Source organism: Platalea leucorodia (genome assembly GCF_965183815.1).
Source record: "Platalea leucorodia genome assembly, chromosome: 7".
NCBI lineage: Eukaryota > Metazoa > Chordata > Aves > Pelecaniformes > Threskiornithidae > Platalea > Platalea leucorodia.
This window is the reverse complement of record NC_138829.1, coordinates 64228261-64247092: the sequence shown is the minus strand read 5'-3', so window position 1 is coordinate 64247092 and position 18832 is coordinate 64228261. Positions and strand designations below refer to the sequence as shown.

The 18832-nt window shown below is 42.9% G+C and overlaps 2 protein-coding genes across 3 annotated transcripts in view; both read left to right on the top strand.

Annotated features, from left to right (window-relative positions):
• HIPK3 (homeodomain interacting protein kinase 3) overlaps positions 1-5538 on the top strand; it is a 115651-nt gene extending 110113 nt beyond the window's left edge. For both annotated transcript variants that reach the window (XM_082318006.1, XM_082318005.1), the window contains exon 16: positions 1534-5538. In XM_082318006.1, the coding sequence (XP_082174132.1) occupies positions 1534-2010 (477 nt within the window). In that variant the 3' untranslated portion in view covers positions 2011-5538. The remainder of the gene's footprint in view (positions 1-1533) is intronic.
• Positions 5539-10616: 5078 nt separating this feature from the next.
• The window catches only part of KIAA1549L (KIAA1549 like), a gene marked incomplete at both ends in the record, with an annotated part of 134512 nt that continues 126296 nt past the window's right edge, over positions 10617-18832 (top strand). The window contains one exon of the mRNA XM_082317353.1: positions 10617-10797. Within this exon, the coding sequence (XP_082173479.1) occupies positions 10617-10797 (181 nt within the window). The remainder of the gene's footprint in view (positions 10798-18832) is intronic.

Below are 18832 nucleotides of genomic sequence, written 5' to 3'. Positions count from 1 at the left end.
CAGCTGCAGGTTTTCCACAACTTGATTGCAGAAGTGTTCAAATCTTGAAAATGGATTTCAGCTTACTGGGCAAGTCATAAGTATCTTTCACTTTTGGTCATTTTCTTTAAAGCAGCTGACTTTATTTTTAAAAATGATAGAAAAGCCATACTGGGAAAATTATCAGTGCCTACACAAAATCAAAGCACGAGACAAAATGAAAAATATGTTAGCATATTTTTTTCCCTACATCCAAATGCTAAATAATGCTCATAATGTGCAGGTAAAAACTGGGGCTGCATTTCAGTCTTGTTCTGTTAGTAGTGTGCATGAAAATGCTTGTAGTTTGAGTATCCAGAGGTGAGATAGAGCTTGGCAAAACCAACTGCTGCTTACCTTTGCTGCCAGGTAGTGAAGCTGGGTTGGGAAAAGGCGGTGATTGTAGTTCAATCCAATGTTGGAAGATACCCAGAGTTAATTTAAAAGCTACTTTTATCATCACCCAGCAACGTGGTAAATGTGTCTGCGGTGGCTGAGAACTGAAGTTGACACATGCCATCAAGTTTAAGCCCCTTTTAATTAATTTTGAGCTGTAGCTGCATTGAGCTTCTGGTTAGATATCTGGAGGTACATTTAATATAAGAGCAGTACCTGTTATTGTATAAGTCTTGCAGAATAACTGTGAATATTAAATTGTAAGTTAAATACTAAATTCAAGCATGCTATATGTAGATAAGAGGATTTACCAATAATGACTTGAGTAGTTTAGATTGAAAGAAACATTTGGGTGGGTGACAATGATAATGCAGAAGGATTGGTTTAATTAATTCTAAGCAAACCTTAATATGATCAGCGTAGTATTAATTTTTAATCTCTTCAATGACTGCAGCTCCTCAGCCTCTTGGCAGAAAGTGTAGAACGTTATTTTCATTACAAAAATTTATGCTGATCCTTCCTTCTTTGGTAGATGCCCTGTGTAGTTTGAAGTCTGCATCATTTAATCGGAGTAATTGATTTTTAGTCCTTCTCGTTATAACTGTTAATGATTGCCGCATCTTCCTGTGATCATAGCCCTAGACTTCTGTTTGCCTAGTTGTCTCAGATATTTTCAATCCGTTTATTATTTTTTCCTGCTCTCCTCTAAAATTTCTCTCCTATTTGTCCTCTTTGTGCCTCATTATGGTGCCCAAACTGAATGCAGCACTTCCAATTGATGCCAAGCCAGTGCTGAGTAGAGTGGAATAAGCACCTTGCTCATGTGATACATGGTATTTCTGTTAAAACAGCCCAGCATGGCATTTTATCTTTTTTTTTTTTTTTTTTTTTGCAAGAGCATTAAAATAACTTGTGTTCTGTTTACCATCTCTTATTGTCAGATTTCCTGTCTGTGCTACTACCTAAATAGCTAATATTTTTTTTGTTTAAGCATTTAATTATTCCTGTCTCTATATTTCTCTTGATTTTAAGTTGACTAGTTTTAGTGCATTATTCCATTTTTCAGACTCTCTTTATACTTAGAAATATTAAGAGCTGCCCATTTCTGTGTGTGGACAGGTTCAGCCCTTTGGATCTGGGCCGCAGGAATGGAATGGAAACTACGCTCATCGGAGGCAGCAGGCTTACATCCCAGCCAGCGTTGCCGGTCATGCTTTCTCCCTTCCGCAAGGAAGTCCAAATCACACTACTGTGCACGCGCATCTCTCCGGAAGTACCCACCTTGGAGGACAGCCTGCTATTCTTCCGTACCCATCGTCGGCACCCCTCAGTACTGCTGCACCTGTTGCCCACCTCCTTGCCTCACCATGTACCTCAAGACCCTTGTTACAACATCCAACGTACAATATATCTCATCCCAGTAGTATAGTGCACCAAGTTCCAGTTGGCATAAATCCCCGTCTCTTACCTTCCCCAACCATCCATCAGACTCAGTACAAACCAATTTTCCCACCACATTCGTACATTGCAGCATCACCTGCTTACACAGGATTTCCATTGAGTCCAACAAAACTCAGCCAGTATCCATTTATGTGAGAACTCAAATACAGTATATTGAGGAATCTCAATGATACCGAAGTTTGATTTAAGAAGAAACATGGTATTTATTAAATATTAGCCATGGCACAACAGGAAAATTATTTTTTTGAATCATGTAGACTTGGGTGCAATTTAAACAACTCTGAGCTTTAAAAAAAACTCACTTTTAATGTGTTTTGCACATTTGGTATAACTTGTCTTTGGTCATGTTACCTTCTTATATAGTAACTTTAGACAGGTGACTTATGGGAGCAGAAGTCTGGTTTTGCTCCTGCTATTTTTTATAAAATTGCCTTCTAACTAGTGCAAGACACGTCTACATTTGGGAAGCCATTAAGTGTACAGAACTAGAGCAACAGATGCACATGTCAGCAGTACAGTGTAGAAGTAACTTGTTTGTATTGCGTATCTTGGTGTTTAAATGTTGAGTCACTTATCTAAAAGTTGAGCTGTTGTTCTTCACATTGCATGTGTCTTTTGCATGGGCAAAAAAAAAGCCTAAACATTGCTCTTAAATGTTGTTGTCCTAATAATCTCAGCTGCATTGTAAACTGTTCCCACACATAGTGCCTTAAATATTTGAGGTTGTTAATGTTATTACTTATATATAAATGTTGAGGACTGCAGCACTTAAAAATTCAGATCTGCTGATTTTTTGATAGCGTAATGCTCATTTTGGGTTTTGTGTGGTATGATTTTAGTATTGGGTGTGTTTTCCTTATCGAGAAGGCAGCATGTTTTGCTGTAGCCGAATTTTGCTGTCTTTTTTCCCCCAGAATGATCTACTTTAGTAGTGCTTAAGAAAAGTTGATTCAGTAGCTATTGAGTAGTGACACACAACACAGTATTTCGTACTGGTAAATGGAACTGCAATACAACCTAAGTAGTTTATTTTAAAAGTGTTTGTCTAATTGGATATAATAAAATGTTTAGAGGTGCGGTAGGCATGACTGACTAGCTAACGAAAGAAAAAGCCAAGTGCTCATTGATCCATGATGTGGTTTCACCTTAGCTTGAGCAAACCATGCAGTATTTAATAACTAGTAGCAGAATATTTACTATTGAAGCTTGAAAAGATGTGAGTTCTTTGTGTGCAATCTTTCATTTATGCATGGGAGAGATTTTAGTCTTTTTACATTATAGTATTTGTTTTAGCCTGTTGCGGGTGTTTGCTTATTTAATACATTCCGTCAGGGACGTAAATTACATGCTTTTTGCATTATTTTTTTCCTTAGGAAGTGTGTCTTTTTCGTTTTTTGTTTTGTTCAAATGAAGTTGCTTTTGCAGCACCAAAGACTTAATCATCCATTTCCTATAAAAGGTAGCTACTTCTTCATAGACCTCAAGTATACTGTAGTGTAGAGATGGGATTTACGGAAGGTATTAAGCTGAGGCTGTGTTTTAGCTTATGGGCAAGTAATAAATTGTATCATTTATCTTGAATGTATCATAGATAAGCTGCTATATAATGATTGCCACTTCAGATAGCTGTGAAATTAGGTGATTAACTAGTTCTTTCTTAGCCTTCTAATTTCTGTACAAGTCTAATTACATGAAATAGAAGCCGGGTTTGGGGGTTTTTTTTTGTTTTTGTTTTTGTTTTTTTTTTTTAAATTCTGTTTTCATGTTTGAAGTGTCGTAACTACTATACTGTAAATGATGGAAGATGATTGCATATGTTTTTTTTGGGGTGTGTTATTTGCATCAGTATTTTATCTCCATTAACTTTGAGCTCATCACTGCATATAAGTGGATGTATTGATGTAACTTAATTTTTTAATGTTTTCATATTGGCATTGTGTAGACACTTAAGAAGCTGCATCTTGCAGGCTTGACTTAACTTTTTTTTAAAACAAAATCTGGAATACAATCCTTGCAACGTTGACTGGAATAAGAGTGCAAAGCATTTGAGTTTAACTCTGTCAATAAGCTAATAACTGGTAATCTTTTTCTTTACTCCACTAACACAAGCAGTGTTTTATTTAATGAATGTCTGAATGAAATAAATGTGCCTACATTTGATTTATTTTTAAGTAATAACTAAAATACAACAGTATTAGATCATAAAAAAATAATAAAAATACCAGCAGTACATTTTTAATCACACTGAAAATTAAGAATCCTAACCTTTCCCAAAAGTTTCAGTGTTTTTAGTAATCAACTCTATGCATTTTGTACAAGTGTGTGTATATAAAGTATACATTAGAAACTAGGAGTATCCTGATGAATTTGAGATCCTATCAACACATATATAAAGCCTAAGTATAGGGAGTCAAGAAAATGCTCAAATTGGATATCCACCTTGCCACTTCAAACTTGTGCTATATGGTCCAGCAGATAGTTTTCTGTTCACTCCCTTGTGTTGGGAAGCGACGGTTTTTTTGGTGCTTACTCCATTGCAGGCAATGGACACACCAAGAATCACCAATGCAAATGGAGTAAATGAATTTTGTATTGTGATAACACAAAAATACTGCATTTTTTTCTGGGGCCATGGGGATCTTCATTGGTCTAATGTATTTACTGTACTTTCTTTTTACTGTGCTTAAGGTTTTAAGCTAACGTGCTTGTTAAATTGACACAATTATCTGTATATCACAACAGTATCATATCGTATGCAGGAAAATGTTGCTGTAAATGCGCCCCAAATTAGATCTGCTGCTCTTTCTATGTCTTGTAATTTTAGAATTGTCTGCATTTCAAAGAATGAAATATTTGGGATCCTGCCACAGCTTAAATTCAATGTATACCGGGTGACTTTTCCCCCATCCTGCAATACACTCTGAGAGAACGGACTCTTGTCACTGCAAGTGTCCGGGGCCCATCTGCAGAAAAACAAGCTTTCAGGGCGAGGGCCTTTTCTGTGAAAAAAGTCATCCTCTGAGAAGCAGTTACACACGTTACCGTTTTAATGCCTTTTTTAAATAAAACACTGCATGACTACGGAATTGCATATCTGCATATTACTTTAATTTGCAAGATTTTATATGAATTTCTTGTGTTCAGTTTTTAACTTTACTTCAGGGTGTTTTATTGGTCAAATATGCTACTGTATTAACTTTTTTGGTTTTAATTTTTAAATTTTCTGTTTTTACTGCTAATTAACTTGATTTGTGTTAAGTAAAAGTTAAATCACACTGCAAGCTGTAGGAAGACTTGTTCTAGAAATACCCAGTGATAGAGACTTGATTAATAAGTTTGAACTGTTACTGTTTAACAATTTGTAGACTTGTGGCTTTTTTTTGCTTTGGATTTCTATGCTACACTAGTTCGCCATGTAGCAATTGCACTGTGCAATATTACAATATGAGGACTGGGAAAATTTTTTATGGATGTAATGTCTCTTACAGTTTGCGATAGTATTTCTTTCTAGTTCTCAGTGATTTAAATGTGACCAAGCCTTCTGTACTTTGTCACAAAAAGCGGGTTTTCCAGGTGACTATTTTGGTGAGTGTCAAAATAAGAATTTATGGTGTATTACTGTCAAGATTCACTTTGAATTAAAATATATATTGCAGCAGATGACTTTTGGTGGCTTTCATTTTTTGCTGTGTTACATCAAGGCTGGATTAAGGTGAAGGCAATGAAAATTCATGGGAAGGGCTCTAAAATTCTGATATAATCATTTGACTAAGCCGCTCTTCTTTCTGAAATTTTAAATTTTATTAGCTTTCAAGGTTTGCTTTTAGGATGATCTTAAGAATCTGCCTGTAATGTAGCCAAACCTTGAAGGTTCTTTGTTCTGGTTGTCCTACTTTTGCAACCTTAGGACAAGGTTATCTGGCCCAGATACCAGCAGATACATGGCTGCTGCTGAAGTTCGTGCCCAGCCGGTGGCAGCTGCTGCTTGGCCAGCAGGAAGGTGCTCCCGCTGCCGCAGGTGGCCCCACGCCGTCCGTGACTCCAGATGGCCAGCCTGGTACGGACCAGACGCCCGTGGAAGGCACATTGGCCGGTGCTGTTGCCAGCCAAATGTGCTCATTCTGCCATGGGGTTACAGTGCTTACTGAAATCTAGTGGTTTGGAAGCAGTCACGAAGCAGGCTATATGCATATTTATGAAGTAGCATGGTTTCTGTGCTTAACATCGCATTTAAGGTGCTGTCGTAAATGAAATGTAAAAGACTGAAATGACAGTGCAATATATTTTTGATGCCGAACTATTTCAGAATTGACAGAAAGCTTTACTTCGCTAAATAGGAGGTGCTGGTGTTACTGGTCTTTCACAGCTGCTGGCTCCTCAATGCAAGTTGGTCATACTGTCTGCAAAGCTCGTCCTGCAGCGCTGCGCCTCAGGCTGCATGAAAATGCATCTGCCCGAACGCTGCAGACACCTCTGTTGCTGTGAAAGCTGCTTCCTTTTCGTTCTTTGCAGTTAGGCTTGTGTATTGGTGACTTTTAAAAGTGCATTGGTGGTGGTATCTATAGCCATCATTTCCCATAGAAAATAGGGCCGCTATCTTGCTGTGTTTTACACTCTTGATTTTAGAAACATCTAGCAAACAAGGAAAGGCAGCCTGAGCCTTTCGGAAGGAATACGCTGTCTCTGAAGTCCTTTCTGTTCTTGCTTTCTATTAGCAGTAATATCTGACTGTCCCCATGCTCTTTCCCGTCCTGTGGAAAGATAGGACTAGGACAGACAATTAGGAGTAAGTAATCTTCCTCTCTGCTGTCTTTAGGATGACTGATACTGGTTTAAAATTTGCAGAGTATTTCCCCTGTCACTAGCTGCAAAGGACAAATGTGTACTGCAGTTGTGATGGCAGATTCATTCAAGGAAAAGCTTTGAGAGTCAATGGAGCTGTCACATGCTACAGATCTGTAGCCGGACAAACTGCTTGAGGATGATGCAATGTTTTCTCAATGAATTAGCTTAGGTTTTCAGCTGGGGAGATGGGCGGTCTCTGGGAGGCAACAGAGAAGCTACTGTTTGGTACCACTCACAAAGCAGTACAGCCCTGACAATGATGGCAGATTCATGTTAATCAGCGCAACTCGCGCATACAGTGCCTTCAGCTCCCGTCACAAAGTGAGGCAGTGTGAGTCAGTTTTGGTAGGGTTGTGAAATACTTCTGCTCCCCGCTGAGAGGGCTGTGACTTCCGTATAGGCCTGTAACGCGTGGCGTGTGCGGCACGGAGCTCACAACGCTGGAGAAATGCCGTAGCCCTTCCTGCCGCTCTTCCCGCGCTGAAGGACACTGTGGCTTAAATGGTCCGTCTGACACCAATGAGATCCTGCTCTGCAGGAAGGCATATTACATCGTGGATAAGACTTGGTGGGGATTGATATTAATTATATCTTCCCACTTCTCACCCGTAAGAAGGTGCATTTTATCTCGTAGGAGTGGTGGGTTCGTGCTCTAAGCAGATTCAGGTAATTCTAGCTGCCCCTCTCTTGGGAAGCAGCACCAACTATTCCGTGTAAGAACAATGAAGCTTCATGCTGAGAGGCCGAAATACACATTTGAATGGATTCTTCTCCTTGCATCCTGAAGTAGCAGGTTGGGAGCATCTACACCCTGTTGGCAGAGGTGCCTGGAGACTGGATTCTGTTCCGTGGTTGTGCCTGGGGAGCGAGATGTTCATAAATTTGGCCTATTTATTCATCAAAATGAAAAATGCCAACTGTTCTGTTGCAAAGAGGGAGAGCATGGCCTGCCACCTGCTTCATGGAGAAGTCGCTGCACGGCCACTGGTCTCTTCTCACCTGTGAATGAGATTTTCATCTACGGGTTCCTTCATAAAGACAAGCAAGACTCAAAATGATTGTGGAAGGTCTACTGCAAGCAAGGCAATTTTGGATCTAGGTTTTACTTCTCATTTCAACCAAGGTCATACAGATGATGTCAACCTCTTGCTCTGGGGCAAAGGTTGGAGAATCCATGCAAACATGAATTTTCCTCTCTGTGCATATGGTTTATTGTTATGTAGCGTGGTAGAGCAGTACTTGTCCCCAGCAAGAGACATACTGGTCCTATGCAGAAATACTCTATACGTCTCCTTAGCCAACTGGAGTGGATCTTCACTGGCATGGAGCATCTTGATTCTCTCTCCATAATAAGACATCTCTTCTAGAATCTGAACTACTTTCTAGCATTAAGGATTCCACAGCTGAGAGGAAACCAGGTTACAAGTATGTACACTCCGCCTCCCTGTCCCACAGGCACGGCAGGGAATATGTGGGCAACGCGCGTGTGCTGCTTGCAAAAATAAAAAAAAAAAGTACCTGATATGAAGCGTACAGAGCACGTCCACACGCTAGCAGAACACGTATGTGGGAAAGCAAACCTCGGCACCAAGTATGGATGCACAGATACCCCTCAGAGGTTGAAATTATCTTTCTGGACAGTGAAGACAAATAGAATTGGGAAAGGTAAGTTTAGGAAGTAGCTAACTACAGTTACTTGGGAAAACGTTAGTGATTTTCCACTAGCTGTAAGAGTTCCTATCCAGGAATCATTCTGGAAAATACGCATTTTAAAAATCCTTTGAAATAACAACTAAATCTGCTAGGAAAAAAAATTACTTGTATTATATACAAAATACATATGCACACGTATATACTGTATGATGGAAAATGGAGAGATGACTGTAATGGTTAAGAGCTAGATCAGGAAAAAGCACTGTCAAAATTAAGTTAATGATGGTTCTATTACAAAGATTGTGTTATGACAAAACCTAGAAAAATATGAAAATAATGAAACGGGTTTCACACAGGACTCCCTAAAGGTAAGAAAAGGTACCACCAGAGGGCCCTGCACTAAATACGTTGGCCCTAAATAAACCGGAGTGATGAGTAAGCTATCCATTTTACTATAATAATCATACAACTGCCATCTTCTCTGTGGCTAATCATTAGTAGTCATCATGTGAATGCTAATTTTGCATAGAATGAATTAGTGATTTGAGGAAAAAGTGAGTAAAATGGCACAAATGGGACGTATTAGTGGCCAAGTAATTGTATTGGTGACATTCTGAGTGTGCTAAGCTAGTCAGATAAATACGTTATTATGGGTCATCAGGACTTTGGGGATGCTGTGAGTTGCTGGCTAGCGGGATGTAAAGCTGTGGCTCGCCCGTGCTGGGGCTTGCTCTACCTCAGACCTGACTTTTAAGAATTGATCAGAAAGAAGACTTCTTCCTTTCTGCTGGAATCGCTGGGAGGCCGGGGCAGCTTTCCTGCACATAAGCGATGCTGCGCCCTTTCAGAATCGGCTCTCGGGGTCCTGGAGCACGTTCTGCCGCCAGCCCACCTGCGCTTTGCTCCTCCTCCCCACCATCACTGTCTGTTGCCCACAGACATGGTCTGGGAACAAAACGAACCCAAGGAAGCAGTGCCAGGAAAGAAATGGTATTAGAATAAAGAATTCACATTACCTCTGCTGAAAATACTAATTAGGGGAAACACTAAATGAACTGCCAGGATGTCTGACCTGACTGTGACCGAGGCCGCTTCTGCCTCTCGGGGCTCACCTTCTCTGATCTCCATTACACATTTTACGTACCGGTCGGTCGCCTGGTGTACCTTTAAGCATCGCAGAGGCAAACCTGCGTGCTTTGAAGCTCCCCTTCCAGCCTGGAGGTCTGAGCCTGGTCACGGGCAGGGAGGGAGCGACCAGGTGAGTGAGTGCAGGAGAGGGGCGACAGAAGACCTTTCCAGGGTTTGCACACTGGGTGGCCGAGGACGTAGCTGCCCTTTTGCTGAACCCCTGCGGTACGCTCCAGCTGCTTTGTTCTCAGAGCTGTTTCTGCACTTGCAGAAATGCTGCCAGTGGTGCTCTGTGCTGTGGCAGGGCTCAGGCTGCTTCCCAAGAAGAGGTTCTCGCTGGCACCTCAGATAATGAGGGCCACCTTTGGAGATGTCTCGGCCCGGAGACTCACAGGTACCTCAGCTGGCAATAAACGGCTCCCGAGGGGAGCAGAGAAGGACTTTTAGTCTTGCCAGGTCACAGGACCACTGTGAGTGGGCGTAGCTTCGTTTACACCTAAAAGGTAGTGCTGGGCACAACTGCTTCCAAAAATGAGGGAGGGACTCGGGGCCGGGAGCTGGCATTGCCCCCAGCGTGCCCTGGAAGGCACGGAGCGGGGAGGCTCCCCCCGGCTGCTGCTGCCGCTGGACAGCGCCCTGCCCGCCCGCCCGCCGCCTCTCCCCGCGGCCCCGGGGCGCCGGGGAAGGGCCCCGGCTCCGCCGCCGGGGCGGAGCGGGCGGGCGCGGGGGGCCGGGCGGCCCGCGGGGCGGCGGAGGGGGTCCCCGCGGCCCCGGCAGCGCCGCCTCCGCTCCCCGCCTCCCCGCGCTCGGAGGGCGGGGAGCGGGGCCGGGACTGGCGGCGACGTGAGCCCTTTGTGGATGAAGCTCCCTTCCGCGCCGCTCTCCGCGCCGGAGCCCCAGGGGCCGCGCCGCCGCCGCTGAGGCGCAGCGGCACCGCGTCCTCCGGCCGCGGCGGGCGGCCGGGCAGAGCCGCCGGCAGCATGCGGTGCCCCCCGCTCCTCCTCCTCCGCCGCCGCCGCCGCCTCCCGGCACAGCCGCTGCTCTAGAGCCCGGCGCGGCGGGGCGATGGGCAGCGCTGCCCGCTGAGCCGCGGCGGGGCCGTGCGAGGCGCGGGGATGTGGCGGCGGGCGGCGGGCGGCGGGCGGAGCGGGGCGCGCCCCGCGGGGCCCGGCGGAGCGCCCGGCACCGCGCCCCCGCGCAGCGCCCCGCCGTCGGGCGGCGGCGCGGGCCTGGCGGGGGCCGTCCTGCTGCTGGGGGTGATCGTCGCCCTCCTGCCGAGCGGCCGGGCCCAGCCGGGTAAGGAGCGCGGCGCGGGCGCGGGGGCGGGCGGCCGGGGCGGCCCGGCGGCGGGGAGCGCGGCGGGCGCGGAGCGGCGCTGCCCCCGCCCTGCCCGCCGAGAAAGGGCGGCTCTGCGGGGCGGTCGGGCTTCCCTGCGCGGCGGTGGCCGCCGCCCGCAGAACAGCCTCACCTGCTGCAGCGGCGGGGGCTCCTCCGGGTGCCTAAGCCCTGCTTTCAAAGGTTGGAAACGGGGAATCTACCCTGTGCCGTGCAGCGCTGTAAGTGGGGAGAAATCCAGGCTCCTCCTCATTGTCTTCTGCATCCTTTTTTACCCGCTCTTTGAGCAGAGGCTCGTCTGTGAGAGGGGGATGCTCGGGGTTTCTGCCTTTTGCCGTCGGCAGCCTGCGCTGCGGTCGGCTCCCTGCTCTTCCCGGCTATCGCACAAACAGCAGCTTTTCCTACGGGACAGGCTAGCTGGATTAGCTCTTGTTCCTTGCAGAGAAAGAGGGACGGGCAGAGGCTTTTGTTAAACCAAAGGATCGTTCCTAGTGATTCTGTATGTGTGTGGCGGGGAGGAGGGGAAGATGAGGAGGGGTTAGGAGAGGGCAAGCTCTGCTGAGATCTGAGCGCTACAGCTCAAATGCGGCTGAGAGCTCCAACAATTTCTGGGTTATATTTTTCCTATTTCACTTGACTTTTTGAGTCAGGCAGTATTCTGCGCTCTCCCGACTTCTTACAGCAGTCGATATACTCAGTGACCTCAATGCAGAAATGATTACTGTTGCTAGTAGTTATTGTATGTGCCAGATACAGATGCCAAATATAATTCTAAGGCTACGCTAAAATAATAGAAAGAGGCTAAAATTGATATATGGCTAGATTAATCCCATGGATTTAAGAAAAGAGTAGGGATGTGAATCCACATTTCGAAGCTGTTAACATGAATGCACAGTGATCATACACAATTGATGTCAGTTTTATAGCCATAATATAATAAGGTTTCTCATTTGCAGGCTGTAGGTTGGTGGAACAGTGCCTCATACTTCATTACTTGTTCTAAATGTGTAAATACTGCGGTTTGATTTATCTCTACAAGATAAATTGACCCATGATCAGAAGAACGGCTAATTTTTTACCTGTGCTTGACAATTGAGTCGGGATTTCACATGAACTCTTGCGCCATGTCCAAATGGTGAAATGTATCTTCCCTCAGACGCAGCCAGCCTCTCACAGCTGAGTTTTAAAAGCTGAGGTGTTTCTGACAATGCAGCAAGACACCTCTTTACACTTGAGCACTGGATTCAAGAGTAGAATGAAAAGTATTAATATTCTGCTTCTTCCTTTGTGGTCTCTATGGCTTTATGCCACAGCCATTATCTCACTTTTAAGCAAGGAAATCCAATAGAGTTAAAAAATGCAGTTGTAGGTATCTCGTAGCCTACAGCTTGAAAAAAAAGAGGTGAGAAGCTACGATAGTGCTAAGCCAAAGTACACGGTGATAGTATGCATACCACACACGGTGAAAAATACCGTCACCGATAGGCATTACCTGGGAATTTTAGATGATCAGTAGTTACGTTAAGGTACTTAATCTGTTGTAGTTAATAGCTTTGAGTGTTACAGCTGAGATGATTGCAAGTAAAACTTTATTAGTCCTATGCAGTGTTTATCATTAGTTACGATTGGTAAGGTGCATAAACTGGGTGTCAATGAACATAGAAAGCTCTGTCTTCCGGTGAGACACTGAAATACCGTCTCCCGTTAAAGTCAGGGGCAAACACGTACTAGAGCCAGATTTTCAATCAAGAACATTCATTTTGTCTAAGAAGGATAGCTGATATATGTTTACATAGGGCAGTCTACATGTAATTCTGGATTTCTGTTAGGCAAATGTGCTTTTACTGATTCCCCTGATTATTACTGTAATGTATTCGGTTCATATGGCAGGTCTAGTGCCATGAAGCCCAAGTGGCATTACGTGATGCATTAAACACTGGGAAGAGCATTTGTCATGCACCGTTTTTACCACAGTTTTCTCCACTGGGGAATATTTGCATCTATGGGAAAATAATGTCTGTACATACATACACACTCACAGATCATTACTTGGTTCTTCTGTTGGGTTTATGTGCAACATGGGGCATCGTTGTGTATGAAGACGAAGCAGGGAACTCATGGCATGGAGGGTAAAGAGAGAAGTTTGACTCTGGTGCTGGTGCTACAGAAGACAACTCAAAAGTTTCCCGATCCCTGAGATGATTTTAAATAGTTGTGGTAACAGTATTTCCTTTGACCTCAATACAAATCCAACACAAAGGGAAAAGATCTCCCTGAAAAGAGACCCTGACAGGACGAGGCGTTGGGGTACCACGTGTTGGGAGCAGAGAGATTGGTTATCTCTGTGTTAGGGGCTCAGAACCAGACCTTAGTGCTGGTCAGTGCTTCGGGACACTTTCACCATCGAGTAGAGTAATTAGGTTTCAAACAGCAGATGAGAAACTTTATTTTTAATTTTAGAAGTATTTTATGCTTCTTTAGCTGGATACATACAAACCTGCTCAGTGACGTGCAGAGTTATTCATTAATTTCCACAGTATGTCATCCCCAGGACCACGGCTTGAATTCAGGTTGAACATAAAATTACATTGTCCACCATAATCAGAAGTACATAACGGTGATTTCTGATGGATTATAGAATAGTGAGTGCAAAAATTCAGCCAAACTGAATATATCTGTCAAGAAAGGAAAAAGTAATAAGACAGAAAATGAAAGAGAGAACGTGTGGTTTTGGGTTGACTCCTACCATGCTGCAGCCAGGTAAAACTCCCTCAGGAACCAGAGGTATGAACCGTGGGCAACCATTTTCCTTTGGGGAAGAAGAGAGAGGCAGTTTCTGAAATGGGGGTAACTTTGAAAGGCAGCTATTGAGAGCTGATCTGGTCTCGGTGGACCATCTCTCAGCCGGTAAATACACATGGCACTATTGTTTGAGTAAAATAGAGGAAAAGGCACGTTGCTCACAGTTGTGTTGCCCATGAGCTTAATCAGCTGATCAGAGGGGCTGCAGTGGAGGGCCTGGGGAAATAAAGTTTTAAGAAATGTTAAAATATACCTTTTACATTTTCCATCATCCTTTATGCTTGTTTGTGTAGCCTGTTTGAATGATAATCTTGTCAGGGAAAGGTCCATTTCTTCCCGCGTTTGCTGATCACTAGCACAGTGAGATCTCACCTTAATTAACAATGATTTCAAAAATAATAACGACACCTCCAGCGCAGTGGCTGCTTCTCGCAGCTGGAGCTTTGATTGAACAACTCGGAGAGTGCTCTGTGCCAGCTGCTAAATTGCCAGTCCCACCTCCTACGGACCGTGGCTCTCGATGGATGGCAGCTACCTGAGCTCTGACTCAACACCTCTCAGCTCCTGAAACTCCACAAAAAGCACCAGACTTGGCACATCTGGTAGCGTACGGGTCGGTGTTCCCATTGCCAAAGGAGCGGCCGCAGAGGCGAGGGCTCTGAGCGTATCGGGGCGCGAGTCCTTCCCTGGATCCAGCTCTGTGTTGAGGAAATTGGTGAGGACGTGGAAGAAGGCACTCTACACCTCCTGTGGTTGCTCTCCAGAATTACCAGTCCAGCATTTTAGGAAATCGATAGTTTCAGGCTGGTCACGTTGCTCTTTTAATGTTCTGTCTGATTATCTCAACAGAAGAAAATATGTGCAGATATCTCAGATACCCTGTGAAAGAATAGTGAAAAGTTCAAATTCTGACTCATTTTATTCAAAAGAAAACAGAAATCTACAGCATGGGCTGAAAGATTAGGCCGCCAGGAACAGGCAAAAAGATGCTTCTTTGGAAGGATTTGAGGATTTAATGGGTACGCTTGGTATAGATCCACCAGTCAGGAGTTACCTTCTTCCACTGCATTCCTGGATCTCAGTTATTCCCCACATTAGCTGATAATAAATAATCTGGTTTTTGTATTCGTATGGATACAGGATTCTTTAAATTCATATATACTGAAACAACTTTGATGAAACTGTTCTCTGTAGATTAAGATAAGCAACAGATATCTCAGATGAGGTTCCAGGGTGTCCATGTTTTGCCTGTAAGGAATGCTGACCAGCTGTTTGAGACCTATGGTTAGAGAAGAACTTTTAAATAATTTTTTCAGTCCTGTTCAGTCATCCAGTAGTGTATTGGATATGTTGCATCCTCCTACTATTTTCTGAAATCTTTTACACTTGCTTGAGGTCAGGTTGATGAACAAGAGGAAGGGGACTGTGAGTAATTTTCTGTTTATGGCATTTTCTTAGTCATGTGGGAGCGGTTGTTTCTGCTGAAGTAAATACTGATGATATTTGCATGTGAATTTAGAGTTCGATGTCCTAACATGTCAACATTTCATAAAAAAAGAAAGAGCGTTTCAGTGGTTATTTACTGTTGTAACTCCCTTCTGCTGAGTCCGAGGAAGGAACTACTGCACTTACTGAACTCACCTGCGTTTTACTGCTAATCCTGAGGGCCATAGGAGGACACTGCCTTCCTACCAGCAAGGTGGGATAGCACTGGTGGGCTTTGGACATAGGGCATTTCTCAGCTAAAACACCCCACAGAATAACATTCCCAATGAGGGTATTTAGTTAGAGGAAGTACAGGAGACAGGAAAAACAATTTCTGTACATCTCACACAGAGCAGTTTGCTGCTGAAGTAGTTTTAGTGTTCTTGGCACAGCTGGTCTTTGTGCCTGAGATTGCCTCTCGAATGTTAAGAGTCAGGTTTGTGAAGAAAAGGCAAACATGTCTTCTAGAAATTAGTTTTAAAAAATTCAAGGAAATAACACTTGTATACTTGAGTTGAGGGTGTGCAGGAGTTTGCCTACCAGAAGAGAAAAAACAGAAAAAAAATCCAGGTAAAATAGATTGGGACAGAGCACGGCAGATAGCGCTGTACCTGCCTGAGTGAGAGAGGTGCTTGCTCAGAGACTGCCTTCGGGAAGGTGAGAGCACAGCTGTATAAAGGACCAGAGATGAGGCACTTCCACCACTGCAGCCTGGGTGATACATCTCCTTTCTCTGCAGCCTCCTCTGAGACTGGGGGTCCTGCTGTCTCTGGGCTAAATTGTCCTTTATCCACCGCTCAGACAAACAGCTTCATTTTGTGGCCTTTGTCATCGGAGCGTTTGAGACCTCTGTAGTTGTTGCTGGATCACATACATATAAGATAGGAAAGACTTATCCTTATTTTTACAGTTCATGGTCTCACCCGTGATCACTCTCACACTGTCTTCTTCATTCACAGTTTGAGGCTAGGTTGGCAGCTCCAAGAGGAGCTGAGCAGAAGATGGGCAACTGCTGTGAACTTTCTCTCTTTCAAATGTTAGTGAAGCCTAAACCCTCACACCCATAAATTGCTTAGTGATACCTCACTTATTCTCTTCCTGTCCTGCCTAAAACCCAAATACACAAAACCCAGGGATCCACAGCAAAGATTTTTAGATTCCGTAAATTAATCCTCAGAGTTTATCAAGAGACTAATGAAATACTGTTTTGAAAAAACTGCCAGGGTCTTCCCTTCCTCCTCCTTAAACATGAATTTCAATAGTTTTAGATTTGAAAAGGTCTATGACAAAAGATCTGGAATTGAAAAATAGGCAAATAAGAGCAAAGAACTGACATTTTAGTGGCAGTCCTACGTACATGAAGAAGGATATAAAGGGAACATCTGCATCTTGTAACTGTTGTCACAATAAGAAAGGCCAGTAATGTTCTTAAAGTCTGAAATGGAGATACGATGCCGATAGGTGTCTGAAGTGCACCTTTGAACACAGATGATGCTTTTAAAGGCCTCTCAACAGAAGCTATAAGTGACTCAGTTGACTACTCCCTTTTAAGAAGAGGAGTTATTGCAGAAAATGGAAAGTCTGAAGATATAAGTTCTATGGGCCCCTTCTGGGTGAAAAGAAATGATTATGTTGTTAATATTTAAATAACAATTACCTTTGCAGGTATGAGGTATATACAGTGTGTATAGCCAAATGTAACACACATAATATTTCTATTTGATCTTGAGGTTAAATCAGGGAAAATTCCTTTCTGGATTCTGGGAGCAGGAGGAAGGAAGGAAAAATGAAAGAACATTCGAAGATGGGAAAAATAAAAATCCAGACTTAGAAGACAGTGCCTGTTTCCACATGTTCTCCACCACACATTGCTGTAGATCTGAAACTATCTACAATACCTTGTCTATCATTTTATCACCTGTTAGCCATATACCAGTGTTGGTCTTTTAAGGGAAATACCCCAGCTGGTTCTTACTGACTTTAAATAGGAAGAAAACATTGGAGGAAAAACTATGCAAGACTGTAAACCCAGAACATAAGAGTTCTGGGCATATTCTCCAGTTTTCAGGTATTATCATCAGGTTTGATGCATCAGTTGGGGAAGGAGCAGTAGCTTTTCTTTTGAAATTTCTCCTGAATTGCCTTCATGTGTATGCATTTTCCTTATTATGACTAAAAAGCCTCTGTGGTAAATGTAGTGATTTTGGTTGCTCTTTAGGAAAGTCTTTGTGTACGATATACCTACTGATCATGTGTTTTTGTAAGTGCTCATGCAGATGGATGGTGATAAAAAACTCCTGAAGCAAACCAATATAAATTAAAATCCATCTGTATACCAGTTAATAAAAAAGCAGCAGAACTATCCTGCATTGCTCTGCTGTTCAGTGATATGATGATCTCACTGCAGTGTCTTTGGCTGGAAATAAGTAAAAAGTCTTTAAATAAATTGTTGCCCTGTGTTTGAGAGGTATGGATTTTGTAAATTAAACCTTACATAGTTATTAGCTAGGATAACACAAGAAGATTGTTACATAAGTATGTGTAACTCACAATGCTGAGAGATTTTTTAAGTATTAGTAAGATAAAAGAAAGGCTAAACACTTAAATGCATGGAAATTAAAATGTCAGAAAGCAAATTCCGAAGGAATGGGGAACAAAGATGTATTAGTTTTCCATGGTATTTCTTAAACAATGAAATAACTGAGGCCAGCAAAATGTGTTGGCAACCAATGTAAAAATGGTAAGAAAAGAGTTGAAAAATGGAAGTTTATCCTTGGGAACAGTTTGTTACTAAATAGTTGTGCTTTGTTTTGAAAATAAAAAAATTACTTAGATTATGTGATGTTGTTCGTCACTGAAGTTCTGACAAGCTGATTTAAAAGAAACCATTACAGACTTGCCTAGTTCTTTCTTTGTGTGGTTTTATTTTAATCTGATGAGTAGCTTTGGCAGATGAATGTATCAGTGATGAAAAACTGGATTTTTATGGGTGTCAAGGCTAGTTAAGAAAGGGAATGCATTTTTACAATTTTCTATCGTTGTAGTATGTCTTCAATGCGAGGTCTTTCAGCTGAAATTTTTAGGGGTAGTTTTAAGAAATCCTTAAAACTGATGTTTTTGGTTTTATTTAGCATATTCTGGTCTGGCCTTCCATGATACTGTAATTTTAAAAATGCTTCTCTGATCTTGGGGTAAAAGATCTTGGCTGAATGATTTTAAGACCAATCTGGGCTTGATTGTTGTAGCAGTTCAATATTCTCAGCTAGGTTTACCTGAATTTCTTGATACTCACGAACTCTGAAAGCCTCAAACCCTATTTTTTTTTTTTTTTTTTATTTACTGAGTGTAGCTGCTGAATTAGATATTCACATGAAAGTAGACTTGAAAAAAACTGTCCATTGTTGACTGGCAGTCCATAAACATACTTGAAATTGCCCAGCTTTTGAAAGGAGTGGTTAGTAACAGAGATGTTTTCAAAGCTGCAACCTGCTGAATTTATCAATATATTTCCCTATGCAAGGTTTGGTATCCAAAATTCATTGCTATTTCAAAACAAAAGTTTGAGTTATTGGAGAATTGGAGCTTGGGCTCTAAATTGGCTACAGTCAGTGGTCTTTTGCTAGGCGAATAAGCAGGAGTGTTGATTAAACATTTTGTGGGGTGCTGTTCGTGGCTCTTCTGCTATTAAAAAAAGCATCATTTTCTATAC